Here is a 23426-nt window from a genome sequence, read left to right on the forward strand (position 1 = left end):
TTAAAACCTCCAGATAGTTCCTCTGCTAGATAAGTCCTGAAACTCAGAGGTACCAGTCTCTCCCAGAACATCAACCAGTTTCATTCCCCTACCCCGTAACGTCGACATCACTTTTCAACACGAAAAAGTTAGAAGGGTCATTGCCCAAACATCCCTGAAGACTGAGAGAATGATCAAATGAGACAGAGGAGTTGTAACCGAGAACTTAGGATTCCACAAATGATTATGACTACTGAATCATTATATAGATATTTCTTTGTAGTATTAGAACAGCCAGAAGGAAATATCTGAAACTGCTGAACTGTAAACCATACTAGATTTTGAAATTTGCTCTATAACTACTTGTTAAATTGTACTTTGAAATTTATCACTTCTCTGCATATATGTTGTATCTCACAATTAAAAATGTTAAAAAAATACAGAAAAGTACCTTAAAGAAAATATTTTTAAGATTCTACTGCAAAGGGAAATATATTTATCAAAATAAAGGCCAAGTAAAAAGAAAGATAATATGAGAAAAAGAAGTAATGCATATGTGTTCATTAATATCTGCTCTTGAACTTAGCATGTCTATTAGATATTAATTTAGGGATAAAAATCTCAACACAAAACATTTAAATTAACATAAAATAACAATAATTACTTACTGTATAAGAGAAGCTCTTTCAAAGTACTGAATGGCTTTTTCACAAAACTGGGTGTCAATGTAATAGGCTCCCAGCCACTCAATAACTTCAATGTTTGAAGGGAAATACCTATATGACTGGAAAAAATATGGAAAGTGACAATACAGCTTCAGTGGCAATGTACATTTTACTTCTTAAATACTTCATTTATTGAATGTTTTAATTTAACCAATATAAAATTTCTTAATAAAGTATGAAATATTGTAGGTACAAGTTTTGAAACTGTACAAGATATTAAAAACTTAAAATTGGTTTGATACATTTAAAAAAATTATCTGAAAATATCTTTTTGATATACTAATAACCTGGAGGCAAATTAAATATTTAATAAAATAAAGAAAAGAAGTAAAAGGTGCTTCAAGAGAAAAACGGATTTGTACTTCAAACTTCATTTTTTAAATTTAAATTAAAAGCTAACTTAATATTCCAAGAATGCTTTATTTTATTTTCAATAAATCATTCAATTTAAAATGTGTTAGCATTTTTATATTTAAAAATTAAAAACCTGCTCCCTTCTCTATAGTAATTCACAAAATGCTAAAAAGTGGGAGGAAAGTAAGATTATACACCTACCTCATAGTAATATTGAAAAGCTTGGGATTTATCTCCCTCACCATCATATAATTCTCCTAGTTTAGATAAAGCTCTAGAATCAGTTGGAACAACACTGATCAGCTGCATTAGCCATTCAATAGCTTGATTGGGATCTTCCATTAATTCGTATCTTGGGTCATGCCAGTTAAGGATAACAAAAGTTTCCTAAATTAATTATTCAATAAGAAAACCTAAAAATATCACAATAAAAATATTTCTTAGCCTACAGTAAGGTGGTACTTAACACTGTTTACTCTAGATTTCTCTAAGAGGTGGGGATAGAAAATGGAGTAGAAATCTAAGTAACACTATTGTTCCTTACATATACACCTTGCTTTTCCTTTTGCTTCATTACTATCATTCACTAAAAACACCTCCCAAATTTCTAGTAAAATTCAGTTTGTCATTTTATTCAAATCATCATCCAAAGTTTGCCCTTAATAAAAATTCCTGAATGTTGTCTTCAATTATTCCATCTCTCTTAACATGTTCAGTATATCAAGGAAATGGTTTCCATGTATTTTTCCTGTGAGTTTTACCTAATTAGATTATAAGCCTGAGGTAGGGAGTTCTCTTTTGGTAGCATGCCTTAGTGCCTAGTAAGACCTCTGCACACTCTCAAGTAATTTATTCACACCAGTATTTACTGATCACTTACTATTATTTTTATATTTGCTATCTGAATGAAATTAAAATATTCCAATCCAAAGCTTTATTGAAAAAGGAGGGTCTTCTACTTTTTTTTTGTTTTGTTTTTAACATTTGTGTTTTTTTTAATCTTTTTTAACTTTATTTATTGAAAAATTAAAACAAACAACAAAAAAAAAACGCCACAACATTTCAAACAAAACAAAGCAAATGAATAAGAAAAACAATCTAAAATAACTACTTTGCTTCCAATCTGTTGGGTTGATACCACAAGAAAGAATAAAGAAAAGTATTCAAATAGTCTTGAACACATGAATTGCTTGACTGGATCCAAACTGATCATGAACTGGGCAGTATCAGATCATGATACCAGCAGTTTCAGAGAAACTAAATAGACAAAACAAAATGCTAAAAGAAGGAATTATGAGGCCATATGCTCTAAAACTAAAATTTTAAAACATCTACTCTACCAAAAGTATTTAAAACTACTAATGGTACATTTCACAATATACTTTGTCTAAACATATTTGTATAAAATAATATCAACAAAATGGTAACTTAAAAATCAACATAAGATTTAACTGTCAAAGCTCATTAAAATAAGGAGAGAAATCAAAGTGTTTTTCAAGTAGTGTGACAGGTATTAAAAACAATAATAAATGCCTTCTTTTCTAACCAAGGGTAGGGAAAAAACTAAAAATTAAGGAAAGCTAAAAGTTGCAGACTCAACTGAGACATGAGAGCAAAGCTTTGTATTTCTACATTCCCCAGAGTCCTACTCATAATACTGGCACATATTACTAGCACATAGCAGAGAGATTTAATAAATGTCTGCTGAATGAATGGAATGAATGAGTGAATTCATATCAACTGTTACATAATTTTGGAGGGTAAAGATCTTTGAAGAGTTATATTCATTATACTCACACGTCAGCTAAAACAGCAAAATTATCCAAACTCAATAACCAGTACTAATCAGTTACTGGTTAATGAACAAAATTTTTCTTCTAATTAATGAGTAACTTACTGTTTCAGAGATATCTTAAAAGCTTCAGAATTAGTGCAGTGTTCCAAAGTATCTAATTTACTTTCAAGGAATAACTCAAGGAATAATTTATGTACTCAAAATGTCATATGCAATTACTTGGACTATTATTTCCAAAAATTAATGAATAATAGGTTTTACCTTTAACCAACTCCTTTATAACGTGAATGATCTTTGGAAACAATCACTCAAATAACACTTTATCACATATTAATCTGCTATTGGGTTCTAAAATATTATCCTCACCAATTACTTCATTAAGTCTACTTAATAATCGGTACTTGATCACCAAATTAATAACTGTCCTTAAGTGTTTCAAATAAGATACACATTTGCTATTTGGTAAAGAACTTGGGCACTGTTTCGTAGGATTGCATGAAGTTTCAGGAAACAATCCAAAGCTTCATCTAGTCGGTTTAGCTTCTTATAGGTGAGGCCTTAAAGAAAAAGAAAACCCATAAGCATTATTATTGGCAGTAACTAATTTACTCAAAGTAACAGAATAAATCTTTAAATATATGTAAATATTGATCTAAAAGAGAAAAATGGAGAGGAACTGAGAATTTTTTTAAGAACATTGTGGGGATGGGGGGATGGGGGAGTTCCTCGGCAGCTACTAAAACATGCTGTAATGCTTCAGCAATTTTTAAAGTTTGGTAGGGAGGCAAGAAAGGAAAAACAGCTCAATAGAACAGAACAAACAGTTCAGAATTTGATTCAGTTATGGAATTCAGTTAATGGGCATTTAAAATCATGAGGAGGAAGGGATTCATGCCAGGAAAACTGACTGTACAAGAATAAAAGCAATTAGATTCCTATTTTGTAAAGCAAATTCAAAATTTATTTTAAAACTAAATAGAAAAAACAAAGAGTAAGAAACTGGGGAAGAGGGAGTGTTTGTAAAAAAATATTTTTTAAAAGATTATGAAAAGAAAATATAGGAAAATTATTTTATAATCTTGGGTTAGGGAAGAGGTTTCTAAAGCAACAAACAAATGAAGCTGCAAAAGAAAAAAAAAGACAACTGTGACTACATAAATATAAAAATTCTGCTTGACAAAATAAATTATGAACAAGGTTAAGAGTTGAGCAATAGACTAGGAAAAAATATTTACAAGTTATATACAGTATAAGTAAATAACTCTACAGTTAAGCAGGTAAGCCTCTGTTTTCAGGCCTCTGCTATCCAGTAATGCTCTTGCCCAGATATCCAAGGGTCATTCCCTCACTGACTTCAAAAATTCCCCTACTCTTCACCCTCTCAGTGAGGCTTTCCCTGACTCTGTAAAATTGCTAATTCCACCCTGCCTATTCTCCTCCCTACTCTCCCCTATTCCCCAAGGCTGGCAGGAGGGTCTGCTTTTATCCTTCAGGTAGGAAATTGGGAGGAAAGATCAAATTGATGACCACTAGTTGTCCAACTAAATAGACCAGATAGATCTCCTTACAGTGAGGGGCCAGCCCATAAATTTCACTTCTACTCAAAGAATCCAATCAGCCTTTTAGCTATAAACTCTTAAATATGAGGAGACAAGCAAAGGTCATCACACATTGAAGGAAAGATCATAACATGAATAATAGAGAAGAAAAGAAAACAAGCAAACAAATAAACAAAAAGAGAAAAAGACCATATAGGGAGAGGAAAAAAAGCTTCAAAAGAGGCTTCATTAATAACTTAAGAAATAAGAAACAATATTCCATCAATATGCATTTGCAATATTGTACAAACATGAATACAAAGAAATAACACCAATTTCAAGTTAACTTTCAGGAGACAGGAAGGGAATGGGATGGGGTGAGCCTTCAACTCTTGTAACATTTTGTTTATTAAACACACAGTCTGAAGTTCATAAAGCAAAATGTTAAAAAGTGTTAAATCTGGTTGGTAGGTACATGGGTATTTATTTTTTCAGTGTACTTTTCTGTATGTTTGTTCACAATTATTGCTCATAATTAAAAAGAAAGAAAATGAGATTTATTTTTACCTATCAGTTTGGCATAAACTGAAAAGAATTATAATATCCAGTATTAGCAGAATTTGGGAACTCTATCAGTGTCATACTCTGTGGTGGAAACAGCAATTGACAAAGCCTTTTTGGAGGGCAATATGGCAACATCTCAGAATCATTAATTCCATTTAAAATATTCCATTATCTGAGAGGCCTTTACAACATTTTGTTAGAAGGAAGTCAACTCCTTCTCCTAAGGAGTTGAAGTTCTTTTAGATACCACTGGTAATCAGCAAAAAATCAATTTTCACCATGTTTCACTTACCAATATTATAAAGTGCTTCAGTACAAGAAGAATCATTTCTCAGAGCCTCCTTATAGAATTCAGCTGCCTTCTCGTAATCGCCATTTGCAAAAACTGTATTCCCTTTATTAGTAAGAGCTGATGGATTATACCTATCAGAGTTCACAGCTAAATCTGCATAGCTGCTGGCTTGGGCAAATTCATTCTCCTTAAATAAAGTACAAAATACATGCAAATTATTTGAATATCAAATATCTAAATTTAGTCTTTTCTGACTGGTCTGAGATTACAGACATGATAAACAGAAAGAAAATATTTTACATACCTTGGTCTTAATATCTATCTTACAAAAATTTTTTTAATACTCAAACTCAACTATCCAGCTTTCTTATGACTGACTTCTCTACTATCTCATGGCTTGTACAACTGTATTTATATGTAGGTGGTTCCAAATTCCATGATACTATTTACCAAAGCACTATCCTTCCAAAGCCTAAAACACTGAAATATCCATAAAGGCATCACTAACCTTTATGCCCCCTAGCAAACAGGTTGAGTCACCTATTTCTATTTCTGGCATTCTTTCTATTTCTCTTCCTCTCCACTGCCAAACTCTTGACTCAAGACCTTGCCATGATTCACGGGAGCCACACATATCCTCTCCTCCCTCAAGTTCGTAGTGGTTTGTGCCATGTCAACTTGGGTAAGCTAGAGCGACATTTCCTAGAATCCCCTTCCCTGGTGGCTAGTGTTCACAGCTGACCAAAAGAGGGGCTTCTGCACAATATGGAGAGCAGTAGTGAAGCCGGAGCTTTGTCTCTGGGAAGGTCTTTTCTCAAAAGCGGAGGCAGAAAATGATGCAGAAGTGCCCCAAGGGTTCCACATTGCCTACACTCACCTCCACTCCTCTTCCAGATCTTCTTCCCAATTTGGGCAACCCAGACCCCTGACCAGTGGCTGTGGACCCATGGAGGAGGTAGCTATGCAGAGGCAACAGCTTCCCACAGACCTCTCCACAGAGACCCGCTTCTGGTCCCACTTTGACAGCCAAACACACTTGGCCTCTCAGATTGGCTGATTGGTGACTCCTCAGATACTCAAACTTTAACTTCCATAGCTCATCCCATAAGTATATAAGATTGAATTCCTGTATCTCTTCTCCCATAACATTCACGATGACTGTTGGCCTAATTGAGCTTTTTTTAAGTTGAGATATAATTCACATATCATAAAATTCAACCTTCAGTGGTTTTTAGTATGCAATCATCACCAGTATCTAATTACAGAACATTTCATCAATTCAAAAAGAAATACTCGGAGAGGCGGGGCAAGATGGCAGACTGGTGAGCTGTATGTTTTAGTTACTCCTCCAGGAAAGTAGGTAAAAAGCCAGGAACTGCGTGGACTGGACACCACAGAGCAATCTGTCTTTGGGCATACTTCATACAACACTCATGAAAACGTGGAACTGCTGAGATCAGCGAAATCTGTAAGTTTTTGCGGCCAGGGGACCCGCGCCCCTCCCTGCCAGGCTCAGTCCCGGGGGAGGAGGGGCTGTCAGCTCCAGGAAGGAGAAGGGAGAATTGCAGTGGCTGCTCTTATCGGAAACTCATTCTACTGATTCAAACTCCAACCATAGATAGACTGAGACCAGACACCAGAGACTCTGAGAGCAGCCAGCCCAGCAGAGAGGAGACAGGCATAGAAAAAAAACAACACGAAAAACTCCAAAATAAAAGCAGAGGATTTTTGGAGTTCTGGTGAACACAGAAAGGGGAAGGGCGGAGATCAGGCCTTGAGGCGCATATGCAAATCCCGAAGCAAGGCTGATCTCTCTGCCCTGTGCACCTTTCCTTAATGGCCCTGGTTGCTTTGTCTATTAGCATTTCAATAACCCATTAGATCTCTGAGGAGGGCCGTTTTTTTTTGTTTTTTTTTTTTTTTTTTAAATCCTTTTTGCTTTTTCTAAAACAATTACTCTAAGAAGCTCAATACAGAAAGCTTCAAAGAATTGAAATTTGGGCACGTCAAGTCAAGAGCAGAACTAAGAGAGCTCTGAGACAAAAGGCAATAATCCAGTGGCTGAGAAAATTCACTAAACAACACAACTTCCCAAGAAAAGGGGGGTGTCCGCTCACAGCCACCATCCTGGTGGACAGGAAACACTCCTGCCCATCGCCAGCCCCATAGCCCAGAGCTGCCCCAGACAACCCAGTGTGACGGAAGTGCTTCAAATAACAGGCACACACCACAAAACTGGGCGTGGACATTAGCCTTCCCTGCAACCTCAGCTGAATGTCCCAGAGCTGGGAAGGGGGAGCAGTGTGAATTAACAGAGCCCCATTCAGCCATCATTTGAGCAGACTGGGAGCCTCCCAACACAGCCCAGCAGCCCAGAACTGCCCTGGGGGGACGGCACTCACCTGTGACATAGCACAGTCATCCCTCAACAGAGGACCCGGGGTGTACAGCCTGGAAGAGGGGCCCACTTGCAAGTCTCAGGAGCCATACGCCAATACCAAAGACTTGTGGGTCAGTGGCAGAGACAAACTGTGGCAGGACTGAACTGAAGGATTAGACTATTGCAGTAGCTTTAAAACTCTAGGATCATCAGGGAGATTTGACTGTTAGGGCCACCCCCCCTCCCCGACTGCCCAGAAACACGCCCCACATACAGGGCAGGCAACACCAACTACACACGCAAGCTTGGTACACCAATTGGGCCCCACAAGACTCACTCCCCCACTCACCAAAACGGCTAAGCAGGGGAGATCTGGCTTGTGGAGAACAGGTGGCTCGTGGACGCCACCTGCTGGTTAGTTAGAGAAAGTGTACTCCACGAAGCTGTAGTCTGATAAATTAGAGATAAGGACTTCAACTGGTCTACAAACCCTAAAAGAACCCTATCAAGGTCAGCAAATGCCACGAGGCCAAAAACAACAGAAAATTATAAAGCATATGAAAAAACCAGACGATATGGATAACCCAAGCCCAAGCACCCAAATCAAAAGACCAGAAGAGACACACCTAGAGCAGCTACTCAAAGAACTAAAGATGAACAATGAGACCATAGTACGGGATATGAAGGAAATCAAGAAGACCCTAGAAGAGCATAAAGAAGACATTGCAAGACTAAATAAAAAAATGGATGATCTTATGGAAATTAAAGAAACTGTTGACCAAATTAAAAAGATTCTGGACACTCATAGTACAAGACTAGAGGAAGTTGAACAACGAATCAGTGACCTGGAAGATGACAGAATGGAAAATGAAAGCATAAAAGAAAGAATGGGGAAAAAAATTGAAAAACTCGAAATGGACCTCAGGGATATGATAGATAATATGAAGCGTCCGAATATAAGACTCATTGGTGTCCCAGAAGGGGAAGAAAAGGGTAAAGGTCTAGGAAGAGTATTCAAAGAAATTGTTGGGGAAAACTTCCCAAATCTTCTAAACAACATAAATACACAAATCATAAATGCTCAGCGAACTCCAAATAGAATAAATCCAAATAAACCCACTCCGAGACATATACTGATCACATTGTCAAACATAGAAGAGAAGGAGCAAGTTCTGAAAGCAGCAAGAGAAAAGCAATTCACCACATACAAAGGAAACAGCATAAGACTAAGTAGTGACTACTCAGCAGCCACCATGGAGGCGAGAAGGCAGTGGCACGATATATTTAAAATTCTGAGTGAGAGGAATTTCCAGCCAAGAATACTTTATCCAGCAAAGCTCTCCTTCAAATTTGAGGGAGAGCTTAAATTTTTCACAGACAAAGAAATGCTGAGAGAATTTGCTAACAAGAGACCTGCCCTACTGGAGATACTAAAGGGAGCCCTACAGACAGAGAAACAAAGACAGGACAGAGAGACTTGGAGAAAGGTTCAGTACTAAAGAGATTCGGTATGGGTACAATAAAGGATATTAATAGAGAGAGGGAAAAATATGGCAAACATAATCCAAAGGATAAGATGGCCGATTCAAGAAATGCCTTCACGGTTTTAACGTTGAATGTAAATGGATTAAACTCCCCAATTAAAAGATATAGATTCGCAGAATGGATCAAAAAAAATGAACCATCAATATGTTGCATACAAGAGACTCATCTTAGACACAGGGACACAAAGAAACTGAAAGTGAAAGGATGGAAAAAAATATTTCATGCAAGCTACAGCCAAAAGAAAGCAGGTGTAGCAATATTAATCTCAGATAAAATAGACTTCAAATGCAGGGATGTTTTGAGAGACAAAGAAGGCCACTACATACTAATAAAAGGGGCAATTCAGCAAGAAGAAATAACAATCGTAAATGTCTATGCACCCAATCAAGGTGCCACAAAATACATGAGAGAAACATTGGCAAAACTAAAGGAAGCAATTGATGTTTCCACAATAATTGTGGGAGACTTCAACACATCACTCTCTCCTATAGATAGATCAACCAGACAGAAGACCAATAAGGAAATTGAAAACCTAAACAATCTGATAAATGAATTAGATTTAACAGACATCTACAGGACATTACATCCCAAATCAACAGGATACACATACTTTTCTAGTGCTCACGGAACTTTCTCCAGAATAGATCATATGCTGGGACATAAAACAAGCCTCAATAAATTTAAAAAGATTGAAATTATTCAAAGCACATTCTCTGACCACAATGGAATACAATTAGAAGTCAATAACCATCAGAGACTTAGAAAATTCACAAATACCTGGAGGTTAACCAACACACTCCTAAACAATCAGTGGGTTAAAGAAGAAATAGCAAGAGAAATTGCTAAATATATAGAGACGAATGAAAATGAGAACACAACATACCAAAACCTATGGGATGCAGCAAAAGCAGTGCTAAGGGGGGAAATTTATAGCACTAAACGCATATATTAAAAAGGAAGAAAGAGCCAAAATCAAAGAACTAATGGATCAACTGAAGAAGCTAGAAAATGAACAGCAAACCAATCCTAAACCAAGTACAAGAAAAGAAATAACAAGGATTAAAGCAGAAATAAATGACATAGAGAACAAAAAAACAATAGAAAGGATAAATATCACCAAAAGTTGGTTCTTTGAGAAGATCAACAAGATTGACAAGCCCCTAGCTAGACTGACAAAATCAAAAAGAGAGAAGACCCATATAAACAAAATAATGAATGAAAAAGGTGACATAACTGCAGATCCTGAAGAAATTAAAAAAATTATAAGAGGATATTATGAACAACTGTATGGCAACAAACTGGATAATGCAGAAGAAATGGACAATTTCCTGGAAACATATGAACAACCTAGACTGACCAGAGAAGAAATAGAAGACCTCAACCAACCCATCACAAGCAAAGAGATCCAATCAGTCATCAAAAATCTTCCCACAAATAAATGCCCAGGGCCAGATGGCTTCACAGGGGAATTCTACCAAACTTTCCAGAAAGAACTGACACCAATCTTACTCAAACTCTTTCAAAACATTGAAAAAAATGGAACACTACCTAACTCATTTTATGAAGCTAACATCAATCTAATACCAAAACCAGGCAAAGATGCTACAAAAAAGGAAAACTACCGGCCAATCTCCCTAATGAATATAGATGCAAAAATCCTTAACAAAATACTTGCAAATCGAATCCAAAGACACATTAAAAAAATCATACACCATGACCAAGTGGGGTTCATTCCAGGCATGCAAGGATGGTTCAACATAAGAAAAACAATCAATGTATTACAACACATTAAAAACTCGAAAGGGAAAAATCAATTGATCATCTCAATAGATGCTGAAAAAGCATTTGACAAAATCCAACATCCCTTTTTGATAAAAACACTTCAAAAGGTAGGAATTGAAGGAAACTTCCTCAACATGATAAAGAGCATATATGAAAAACCCACAGCCAGCATAGTACTCAATGGTGAGAGACTGAAAGCCTTCCCTCTAAGATCAGGAACAAGACAAGGATGCCCGCTGTCACCACTGTTATTCAACATTGTGCTGGAAGTGCTAGCCAGGGCAATCCGGCAAGACAAAGAAATAAAAGGCATCCAAATTGGAAAAGAAGAAGTAAAACTGTCATTGTTTGCAGATGATATGATCTTATATCTAGAAAACCCTGAGAAATCAATGATACACCTACTAGAGCTAATAAACAAATTTAGCAAAGTAGCGGGATACAAGATTAATGCACATAAGTCAGTAATGTTTCTATATGCTAGAAATGAACAAACTGAAGAGACACTCAAGAAAAAGATACCATTTTCAATAGCAACTAAAAAAATCAAGTACCTAGGAATCAACTTAACCAAAGATGTAAAAGACCTATACAAAGAAAACTACATAACTCTACTAAAAGAAATAGAAGGGGACCTTAAAAGATGGAAAAATATTCCATGTTCATGGATAGGAAGGCTAAATGTCATTAAGATGTCAATTCTACCCAAACTCATCTACAGATTCAATGCAATCCCAATCAAAATTCCAACAACCTACTTTGCAGACTTGGAAAAGCTAGTTATCAAATTTATTTGGAAAGGGAAGATGCCTCGAATTGCTAAAGACACTCTAAAAAAGAAAAACGAAGTGGGAGGACTTACACTCCCTGACTTTGAAGCTTATTATAAAGCCACAGTTGCCAAATAGCATGGTACTGGCACAAAGATAGACATATAGATCAATGGAATCGAATTGAGAATTCAGAGATAGACCCTCAGATCTATGGCCGACTGATCTTTGATAAGGCCCCTAAAGTCACCGAACTGAGCCATAATGGTCTTTTCAACAAATGGGGCTGGGAGAGTTGGATATCCATATCCAAAAGAATGAAAGAGGACCCCTACCTCACCCCCTACACAAAAATTAACTCAAAATGGACCAAAGATCTCAATATAAAAGAAAGTACCATAAAACTCCTAGAAGATAATGTAGGAAAACATCTTCAAGAGCTTGTATTAGGAGGCCACTTCCTAGACTTTACACCCAAAGCACAAGCAACAAAAGAGAAAATAGATAAATGGGAACTCCTCAAGCTTAGAAGTTTCTGCACCTCAAAGGAATTTCTCAAAAAGGTAAAGAGGCAGCCAACTCAATGGGAAAAAATTTTTGGAAACCATGTATCTGACAAAAGACTGATATCTTGCATATACAAAGAAATCCTACAATTCAATGACAATAGTACAGACAGCCCAATTATAAAATGGGCAAAAGATATGAAAAGACAGTTCTCTGAAGAGGAAATACAAATGGCCAAGAAACACATGAAAAAATGTTCAGCTTCACTAGCTATTAGAGAGATGCAAATTAAGACCACAATGAGATACCATCTAACACCGGTTAGAATGGCTGCCATTAAACAAACAGGAAACTACAAATGCTGGAGGGGATGTGGAGAAATTGGAACTCTTATTCATTGTTGGTGGGACTGTATAATGGTTCAGCCACTCTGGAAGTCAGTCTGGCAGTTCCTTAGAAAACTAGATATAGAGCTACCATTCGATCCAGCGATTGCACTTCTCGGTATATACCCGGAAGATCGGAAAGCAGTGACACGAACAGATATCTGCACGCCAATGTTCACAGCAGCATTATTCACAATTGCCAAGAGATGGAAACAACCCAAATGTCCTTCAACAGATGAGTGGATAAATAAAATGTGGTATATACACACGATGGAATACTACGCGGCAGTAAGAAGGAACGATCTCGTGAAACATATGACAACATGGATGAACCTTGAAGACATAATGCTGAGCGAAATAAGCCAGGCACAAAAAGAGAAATATTATATGCTACCACTAATGTGAACTTTGAAAAATGTAAAACAAATGGTTTATAATGTAGAATGTAGGGGAACTAGCAGTAGAGAGCAATTAAGGAAGGGGGAACAATAATCCAAGAAGAACAGATAAGCTATTTAACGTTCTGGGGATGCCCAGAAATGACTATGGTCTGTTAATTTCTGATGGATGTAGTAGGAACAAGTTCACTGAAATGTTGCTATATTATGTAACTTTCTTGGGGTAAAGTAGGAACATGTTGGAAGTTAAGCAGTTATCTTAGGTTAGTTGTCTTTTTCTTACTCCCTTGCTATGGTCTCTTTGAAATGTTTTTTTATTGTATGTTTGTTTTCTTTTTAACTTTTTTTTTCATACAGTTGATTTGAAAAAAGAAGGGAAAGTTAAAAAAAAAAAAAAAAGAAAAGAAAAAAGACAAACAAGGAAAAAAAAAAAAAAAAAAAGATGTAGTGCCCCCTTGAGAAGCCTGTGGAGAATGCAGGGGTATTCGCCTACCCCACCTCCATGGTTGCTAACATGACCACAGACATAGGGGACTGGTGGTTTGATGGGTTGAGCCCTCTACCATAAGTTTTACCCTTGGGAAGACGGCTGCTGCAAAGGAGAGGCTAGGCCTCCCTGTATTTGTGCCTAAGAGTCTCCTCCTGAATGCCTCTTTGTTGCTCAGATGTGGCCCTCTCTCTCTGGCTAAGCCAACTTGAAAGGTGAAATCACTGCCCTCCCCCCTACGTGGGATCAGACACCCAGGGAAGTGAATCTCCCTGGCAACGTGGAATATGACTCCCGGGGAGGAATGTAGACCCGGCATCGTGGGATGGAGAACATCTTCTTGACCAAAAGGGGGATGTGAAAGGAAATGAAATAAGCTTCAGTGGCAGAGAGATTCCAAAACGAGCCAAGAGATCACTCTGGTGGGCACTCTTACGCACACTTTAGACAACCTTTTTTAGGTTCTAAAGAATTGGGGTAGCTGGTGGTGGATACCTGAAACTATTAAACTACAACCCAGAACCCATGAATCTCGAAGACAGTTGTATAAAAATGTAGCTTATGAGGGGGTGACAGTGGGATTGGGAATGCCATAAGGACCAAACTCCACTTTGTCTAGTTTATGGATGGATGTGTAGAAAAGTAGGGGAAGCAAACAAACAGACAAAGGTACCTAGTGTTCTTTTTTACTTCAATTGCTCTTTTTCACTCTAATTATTATTCTTGTTATTTTTGTGTGTGTGCTAATGAAGGTGTCAGGGATTGATTTAGGTGATGAATGTACAACTATGTAATGGTACTGTAAACAATCGAAAGTACAATTTGTTTTGTATGACTGCATGGTATGTGAATATATCTCAATAAAATGATGATAAAAAAAAATAGATTGGGGTGATGAATGCACAACTATAAGATGGTATTGTGAACAGTTGATTGTACACCATGGATGAATGTATGGTATGTGAATATTTCTCAATAAAACTGAATTTAAAAAAAAAAAAAAAAGAAATACTCATTAGCAGTCACTTCCCATTACCCCCTTCCCAAGCTCTGCCAACCACTAATCTACTTTCTGTCTCAACGAATTTGCTTACTCTAGATAGATCATAGAAATGGAATCTCATAATATTTCTCCTTTTGTGTCTGGCTTCATTCACTTAGCATAATGTTCTCAAGCTTCATCCATGTGGTAGCATGTATCAGAACTTCATTCTTTTTATGGCTGAATAACATTCCATTGTGTGAAAAAACCACAACTTGCTTATCTATTCAGCTGTTGATAGACACTTGGGTTGTTGCCACCTTTTGGCTATTGTGACTAATGCTGCTATGAACATTCATGTGCAAGTTTTTGTGTGGACCCTCGATTGAACTTTAATACCTAGAAGTGGGATGCTTCTATATAAAAAACTAAAACATATATCACTGTCTTTTTAAGCAGGCAGGAGGCAGAAGTTAGAAAAGTAGCAAGGAGTTATTGGTGGAGACTGGAGAGATGTGAACTAATAGTGGAGGCTGAAAAGGCTGAAGTGGATTGTTAACAGGGGCTGGAAAAGGGCAATGTGGATTCAGTAGTAGTGAAATGATTGGCAAAACTGGCATCTACAGTAACTTGGAAAATAGAAAATGTATAAATGAACTTCTGGATCTGGTAAGGAGATGTCTAGGCAAGATGCTGAACATACCAATTAGCTTATTTTAACTGTGTATGATAAGGTAGAGGAAGAAACAGATGAGTTAAAAAGAGAAGTGCTCAGTTTGCAAATAAAATTTAGAGGAAAAATAGAAGAACCAGGACTTGTTGGGTTGGAACATAAAACTATTTCATATTTCCAGTCTCTCCTGGCAGCACAAGATTCTCAAAATAAGACATGGTTGCAGGGTGACGATTAATTCAAGAGTATCGCTGTAACACTCTTTATAAACATCTCACAGATTTAAGGTAGTGTCTACCAGACTCGACTCAGAAAACAAAAGTTTCTTAGAATCTTTTTCTTTTTTTCTCTACTTTTTATTCTGAAATACTTTCAGACTTACAGGACAGCTACAAAAATAATAAAAACTCCATACAGAGAATACCAACACATCCCTATCCCTCAGGTACCCAGATCTATCAATTTTAACATTTTGCCACATTGCCATATCATTCTATCTACAGAATATATAATATATGCTGTGCTGTCTGTCTGTCTATCTATCTATCCATCCATCCGTCCATCCATCCATCTGCCTGTAAATCCATTTTCTGAACACTTGGGTGTAGGTTGTACACACTATTCTCCTTGAACACAACACTCTCATGCACATTTCATAAGAACAAGGATATTCACATATGCAACCACCCCAAGTGCAGCTATCAAGCCCCTGGCAGTCTACACTCTACATTTTGTCTCTATATTCTCCAATATTTTCTTTGTGGTCACCAAGGGGCTTACATTTAGAATCCTAAATCTATAATAATCTCATTTGCTTTGATACTAACTTAACTTCAATATTAAATACAAACTATTTTCCTACAATTCTCCATACCCTCACCTTTATGTAGTTCTTGTCACAAATTGCATGTTTATACATTAGGAGTCCAAAAACACTGATTTATCATTACATTTTATGCATTTGCCTTTTAGATCCTGCAGGAAGTAAAAAGTGGAGTTATAAAAATACAATAGTACTGGCATTTATATTTTTCCATGTTGCTACCCTTACCAAGATTTTTATTTCTCCATGCACCTTTGATTGATTATCTATTGTTCTTTCCTTTCAACCTACTAAACTCTCTTAAGCATTTCCTGTAGAGCCAGTTTAGTGGGAATGTGTTAATCTCTCCCTCCTTTTTGAAAGACAGTTTTGGTGGACATGGAATTCTTGGTTGGCAATTTTTTGCTTTCAACCCTTTAAATGTGCCTTCTTGTTTCCATGGTTTCTGATGAGAAATCAGAACTTGATCTTATTGAGGCTCCCTTGTATATGATACATTGCTTCTCTCTTGCAACTTTCAGAATTCTCTTTTTATCTTTTCACAGTTTGGTTATAATATGCCATGGCATGATTCAATTTGGGTTTTTCCTGTTTGGAGTTTGTTGAGCATTTTGGATGTGTATATCCATGTCTTTCACTAAATTTGGGAGGTTTCCAGCTACTATTTCTTTGAATATTGTCTTTGCCACTTCTTCTCTTTCTTCTCTCCTTCTGGGACTCTCACAATGCATATGCTGGTCTACTTGATGGTGTCCCACACATTCCTCAGGCTCTGGTCACTTTTCTTCATTCTTTCTTCCATTCTTCTGATGCTCAGACTGGATGGTTTCAATTGCCTTGTCTTCAGGTTCACTAATTCTTTCATCTTCCAGTGTAAATACGCTGCTGAACCGCTCTAGGGAATTTTTAATTTCTGTTACTCTGGTTCTTTTTTCATAATTTCCATCTCTCTAGTGAAATTCTTTTTGTGTTCATATAGAATTTGCCTGGTTTCCTTAAGTTCTTTGTCCATATTTTCCTTTAGTCTTTTGAGTATATTCAGAACCATTTTTTAAAAGTCTTTGTTTGGTAGATCTCAGATCAAGTCCTCCTCACTGATAGTTTCTAATGCTTTAATCTTCTCCTCTGTCTGGGCTGGTACTTTGTTTCTTTGTATGTTTTGCAATCTTTTGTTGAAAGATGGACATTTTGATATTTTAATGTGTTACTTCTGGAATTTTGACTCTGAAGCATCTGTTCCTAAGCTTGTATCAGCTAATGTTAAGACAGAGCTTTCTTTGAATGCTGGAAGCAAACAAATAAAACAAAACAAAACAAAGGAAAAAAAGAAAACACCTTTTCCAGTTTTTGCAGATTGACCTGTGCAAGTGCTCTCCTTCAGAGCTATGCACACAATGGATTTAGATAATAGCTCCAGGCCAATGCCTAGAGGCTTCACTGATTCTCATGTGATTCTGCACATGTGATTCTGCACATGTGATTCTGCACATGTCTTGGGCATGCATGCACCTATGGCCTCAGGAATTCCCCTGTTTACCTACATACAAATGTCCCCTCTTCCCTAGGAAACAATTTCCTAAGGATCCCAGGTACTGCACCGTATGTTCTATGCCCAAAAATCCCTTGCTCCAGGCAGCCATGACTTGACTGCTCAACCATAGTGTTCTACAGGAGAGCGCCATGAGCTTCCTGCTACAAAGCAAGACTGCAGAGTTCTGGGATACCAAGCCTGTGACAAGTGTCCTGGTTTAGTTCCTCATGCCACCGCCAGACAGACTGAGCCAAACTTACATGATCCCAGTATGTGCATAAGGGTTACTCCACTTCCTCCAGACTGGGACCAGGGAACCGCACTGGGAGTGTTGGTCAGCTCCACACCAAGCCAGTGAGGGGATGGGGAAGAGGCCCGCCAGGCACCACAAGATGCTATGACTTTTAAATTGCCCTTTTCTTGATTCAGCACACACACTGTTACTGCAATCCTTTAACTGTTTTCTGGAGTTTTGAGAAAGCTGTATCTGCCAGTTCTTGCTAGTTGTTAAAAGCTTCTGTGAGTAGATGGAGACCTGAAGCTTCTCATTCCGCCATCTTGATCCTAAGAATCTTAAGGGCTCTGTTCCACAGCAGCCTCACACATCCAAGTAGAAAGGGTTCTGTCTTGAAAAGAATCATGGATGTGGCTTTTGGTGTCATGAAGGAAATCTCAATGAAGTTCACAGAAACCGGTCACAGTTTTTAAGAGAGTTGCACTAATGAAAGTATTGACAGCTTGGATTAAAAGAGACAGATAGCCCAAAGTGAAAAAGTTCTCTGGGACCTCACAAATTTGTATGGAAGCAGGAAGCAGGCTGAGAAATTTACTCAGCTGTATATATTGGCTGTATCTTGTATAAAAGGAAGGCCCACTCAGAGGCAGACCCAGGAGCCCCAGAGAACAAAGGAATGGAAGAGTACCCCCAGCAAGCAGAACTGGGTCCTCATCAAGGAACATTCCCAGATTAGGTGTCCCTAATCACATGTGCCTAGCTGGATTTAAGAATTGCTAAAGACAAGTAACTGCTCTGTGCCACCCATTCCTCCCCATTATAGTTATTCTGTTCTTATACCACCACAGGATAAGTGTATAGGAGTCAGAGAACTTGTCTTTTAAAATCAGAAATCTCAGTAGAAATATACCTGAGAGAGCCTCATCTTTATCGAGACCTGATGCAGATCTTGGCCTTTGAGCCTGATGCTAAAAGAGGATGAGGCTCTGACAGTCTCATGGGAAGGATACCGAATACTGGATACCAACAGTATACATTCAAGTATACACAAATAAATACCAAACTTATCACCTTGTCTCAGAACACTCTTAATCACAATTGTTTGATGTAAAAAAATGAAGTTGAACCTCTACCTCATACCATATACACAAATTTTCTCAAAATGGACCACTGATCTAAATATAAGAGCTAAAATCATAAAACTCTTAGAAGAAAAGATAGGAGGTGAACCCCGGATTTTCCAGTAGAGTCTCAGTTTTGACACCAAAAGCATGAACAAAAGGAACAACATATAAATTGGACTTAATCAAAATTAAAACATTTTGGGCATTAAAGGGACGTTATCAATAAAGTGAAAAGACAACCCACATAATGGGAGAAAATAGTTGCAAATCATAAATCTGATAAGGGTTTAGTATCAAGAATATATGAAGAACTCTCAAAACTTGACAAAGAGTCCCAAACAACTAAAAAAAAAAAAAATGGGCAAAGGGCTTGAATAGACATTTCTCCCAAAGAAGATAAACAAACAGCCAACAAGCACATGAAGATGTGCTCAACATCATTAGTCAGCAGGAAAATGCAAATCAAAGCAACAATGAGATACCACTTCTTGCCCACTAGGATAGTATAATTAAAAAAAAAAAAATAGGAAACTAGCAAGTGTTGGTGAGAATGTGGAAAAACTGGAACCCAGTACATTGCTGGTGGGAATGTAAAATGGTTCAGCTGTTTATGGAAAACACATCAGTGGTTCCTCAAAAATTTTAACAGAATTACCATTATGACCCAGCAATTCCACTTCTAGGTATATAACCCAAAAGAACTGAAAGCAGGGACTCAGATATTTGAACACCAATGTTCACAGCAGCACTATTCACAATAGCCAAAAGGTGGAAGTAACCCAAGTGTCCAAAATCAAACTGTGGCATAAACATAAAAGAGACTATTATTCAGCTATAAAAAGGAATGACGTACTGATACATGCTACCAATTGGATGAACCTTGAAAACATTATGCTAAATATAAGAAGTCAGACAAAAAAAGTCACATAATACATGATTCCATTTATATGAAATATCCAGATTAGGTAAACTCATAGAAACAGAAAGCAGACTGTGCTGTTGCCAGAGGTTGAAGGGAGGGAGAAGTGGCAGGAACTGCTTAATGGGTATGGGGATTCATTTGGGATGATGAAAATTTCTGGAACTAGATAGAAATGGTAGTTGTACAACCTTGTGAATATATTAAATGTCACTGAATTGTTTACCTTAAAATGGTACTTCACCTCAATAACAAAAAATATACTCCACAATCAACTATTAGTTGTAAAAAACAATACTTACTAAATAATACAGGAATGAAAGGTTGGTTGCAGCTGCACTTTTCACTCTACTGTCCTTTTTTTCAAACATTTTTAAGGTCTCTACAGCCTAGAAATAAAATATTTGAAAATTACTAACATTGTAATATGACAGTAATCAAATTATTCCTTTGAGAAAATACAGACAACATAGTAAACATTTTACTTATGCATACAGTAACAATGCTTACATACTTTAGACTCTACCTACGCTGACTTATGCTTTCACAAGAAAGTGCTTGATTATAAATTCTTCCAAGTAACAATAAATGCTAATTAGATTTTGTAAATATAAAATCTAAATGTATATACCCACAATTAACACATTGAGAAGGCAATGTGATTCAGTCAAAAGACTGAGCTTTAATGATAGAATTGGAACAAATTATTTGCTCTCTCTGAATCTCAAGATTCCTCACCTGGAAAAATGAAGATGTTAATAGCTTCTTTGCAAAACTGCATTGAGGACAAAATGAAAAAAAAATACATATAGCCTGACACTTAGGGGATTAAAAAATCCACCTCATCTGCACCCACCCTCTCCAACTTCTCTCTCATTCAGTGAAGGTGCTCTCCCCTGATCAAAGACCAATCCTTTCTTGTTTGCTCTGCATCCCTTCCTTTTTTGCTTTCTCCCAGTCACGTCCCCCTTTTCTATATCAGCACACTCCCTCTAAGACAGGCTCTCCTTCTAAGAATAAAAACATGTCCTTGCATTCCTTATTCTTTATAAGCAAACTCTTCGCTTTACCTGCCCATCCCCTTCCACCACCGCTTCATCTTTCTTCTCTCTTTCACAGCCAGGCTTCTCAAGGGTTATCTATCTAGGCCATTAGTTTCTACTATCTTACCTGCCAGACACTCCTCAAATCACTTCAGTTTGATTTCTCTCCCGATACTGCACTAACACTGCTCTTGTCAAGGTCACCAAGGGCCTCCAGGTTGCTAATGCCATTAGATACTTATCTGTTTGCATATTATTCAATCTCTTAGTGACAATGAACAAATTCTAATATTCCCCCCCTTGAAATACTCTCCTCTCTGGACTTTTGTGGCACTACATCTCAAGGTTTTCTTCCTCTTTGGCTTGCTTTTCAGTCTCTTTAGCCTATTTCTCATCTATGGAATCTGGGAGAATTTGATTCCAGGCCTTCTTTTCTCTCCATATATTACCTGGGTGGTCTTATATATGCTGAAAAACATCCCAACATTTTAATCTATAGCCCCACCTCTCCTCTGAGCTCCGTATTTGTTTCTCAAAATGCTATTTGACATCACAACCCAAGTACCAACATTAAAACTCACTATTTTAACATTTATGTAGACAACAGTAAACAACAAATGATCTTGGCTTTTTCTATACTGACTGAAACAAGTCAATAGTTCCATCAGTTATCATAATTCTACAAATTAGAACTATGTATAAAAAGTTAAAATGGCAGGGAAAGCAGCTTGATATAGTATAGTAGAAGAACATGGGACCAGAAGTTATGTTTCTTGTTTCAAAGTCATAATGAATTAATACTAAACACTAAACTTCCATGACATTTTCTCTACAAAAGAGAAGAGTTGCATATAATCATCTCTAAGGTCCCTTTTAGGGCTAACATCCCAAGCCTTTATATAGAGTGGGCAGATCAGTAAAAATTATTTAAATAAAAAAATCAAATAAGAAAAATGTTAGCATTCATTTATAATACATGTACTAAATTTACATATTGATTGAAAACAGCTATTATAAAGAATATGCATTGTTTTATTTCTAAGAAGCAAGAGCTTTTTTCACTTGCAATACACTAATTTGAAAATATAAATTGCCATAAAATACATTTTGGTGATATAAAAGGCAAGCTATTACAAAAACTGGCCCCAATTTATCCCGTGTTTTAGAGGAACACTATTGTATGGTACAGGGAGGAGGGGAATAAGTATGAGAATCAGGAAACCTAGTTTCAAATATCTACTTTCTCTGCTATTAAGTAGTAGAAGTACCTAAAATAAAGCAAAATTTTACTGCAATGCCAATACTGAATTTTAACTCTAAGCTGGCTGATCCTAATCAACTGAACAACTGAATCCCCAATAAACAAACTCATTGAAGGTAACATAAATGGCTCATTTATTTTCTGTATCTCTCTTTTCCTCCTTCTCCCAATAGGAGAGTTCTTTGAATGGATGCTCTCATAAAATATTTGTTAAATGAATAGTATGTTATGAGTCTTTAAGTACATGCTAAATTTACTAGAATTCGTCTATGAAACTACAGTTTATAGCTACAACTGTATCATTTTTTCAGTTCTATGGAATGCTGTAAAGAGTCAACTGAAGAAAAAGAATCAACTGAAGAAGAAATGCTATGATTTGGAGACTTGAAACTTAAAACTCTTTTCTATGGAGTTAATCTTTAAATGCATTGAAGTTACCAAGCTTAAAGGTATGTTAGAATATTCTAAAATAAAGCTATTTCATTCACACAATACCATTTTTATCAAATTCTTACTATTTCATTTCTAAAATAGTCACCAGCAATCTTATTGAAAGATCCATTCAGAAATTCAATGTCTGCATTAGACTGTAAGTTCAATGAGGGCAGAGATATTTTCTGTTTTCCTCACTGATACAGCCCTAGTGTCTAAGAAAAGTACCTGACACAATGTACTCAATAAGTTTTCCAAAGGAGCATTTTCCTTTCATAGAAAAAGTCCACAGTTTAAAAACTTTCCCTTCCTAATATCCCCCTATCTATTGCGTCATTTCAACTTCTGTAAAGTTTCAAAGTATCTTAAAATGATTTGTCATTCTAAATGTTCATTAATACCTTAAAGGTCTTTCATAACAAAATAAAAATGTTTATTTTAGATATTGAACTTATTTTAAAGTTATGAATACAGTTGTTCCAAATACATGCAGTATAGGCAGACAGGAAAAAATTAAAAAGTAAGAAGAAATAAAACTTATGCTTAATAACCATCATTTACTGGAGGAGCTGCTCTTTACAGGGAGGGAGTAAAGTGCAGTGGTTTCAAAGCTGGGTGCCTGGACCAGCAGCAGCAGCAGCAGCACTTAGGAACTTGCTAGAAATGCAAACTCTCAGGCTCTTGCCCAGTCCTAGACTCAGAAACTCTGGAGGTGAGGTGCAGCAATCTGTGTTTTAACAAGCCCTCCGGGTGATTCTATGGGTTCAGAAACAGTGTCTATTGCAGTAATAAAATAACGTACTGAAGTCTTAAAAAGTACCTGGCACACAGTAAAAGCACTCAATAAATTTAGTTATTTGTTATTATTATTACTGTTACTACTACAGATACTAAAATAATG

The 23426-nt window shown here is 36.8% G+C and overlaps 1 protein-coding gene across 7 annotated transcripts in view; it reads right to left on the minus strand.

The window, feature by feature from the left end:
• IFT88 (intraflagellar transport 88) overlaps positions 1-23426 on the minus strand; it is a 165700-nt gene that overhangs the window by 73136 nt on the left and 69138 nt on the right. For all 7 annotated transcript variants that reach the window (XR_005211244.1, XR_005211243.1, XM_037800627.1 and 4 more), the window contains 5 exons: positions 20092-20178; positions 5248-5434; positions 3302-3410; positions 1260-1410; positions 648-763 (listed from right to left, as the gene is read on the minus strand). Coding sequence is in view for 5 of the 7 variants with exons in the window: in XM_037800627.1 (XP_037656555.1) it covers positions 648-763; positions 1260-1410; positions 3302-3410; positions 5248-5434; positions 20092-20178 (650 nt within the window). In the remaining 2 variants the exon portion in view is untranslated. The remainder of the gene's footprint in view (positions 1-647; positions 764-1259; positions 1411-3301; positions 3411-5247; positions 5435-20091; positions 20179-23426) is intronic.

Source organism: Choloepus didactylus, chromosome 12 (genome assembly GCF_015220235.1).
Source record: "Choloepus didactylus isolate mChoDid1 chromosome 12, mChoDid1.pri, whole genome shotgun sequence".
NCBI lineage: Eukaryota > Metazoa > Chordata > Mammalia > Pilosa > Megalonychidae > Choloepus > Choloepus didactylus.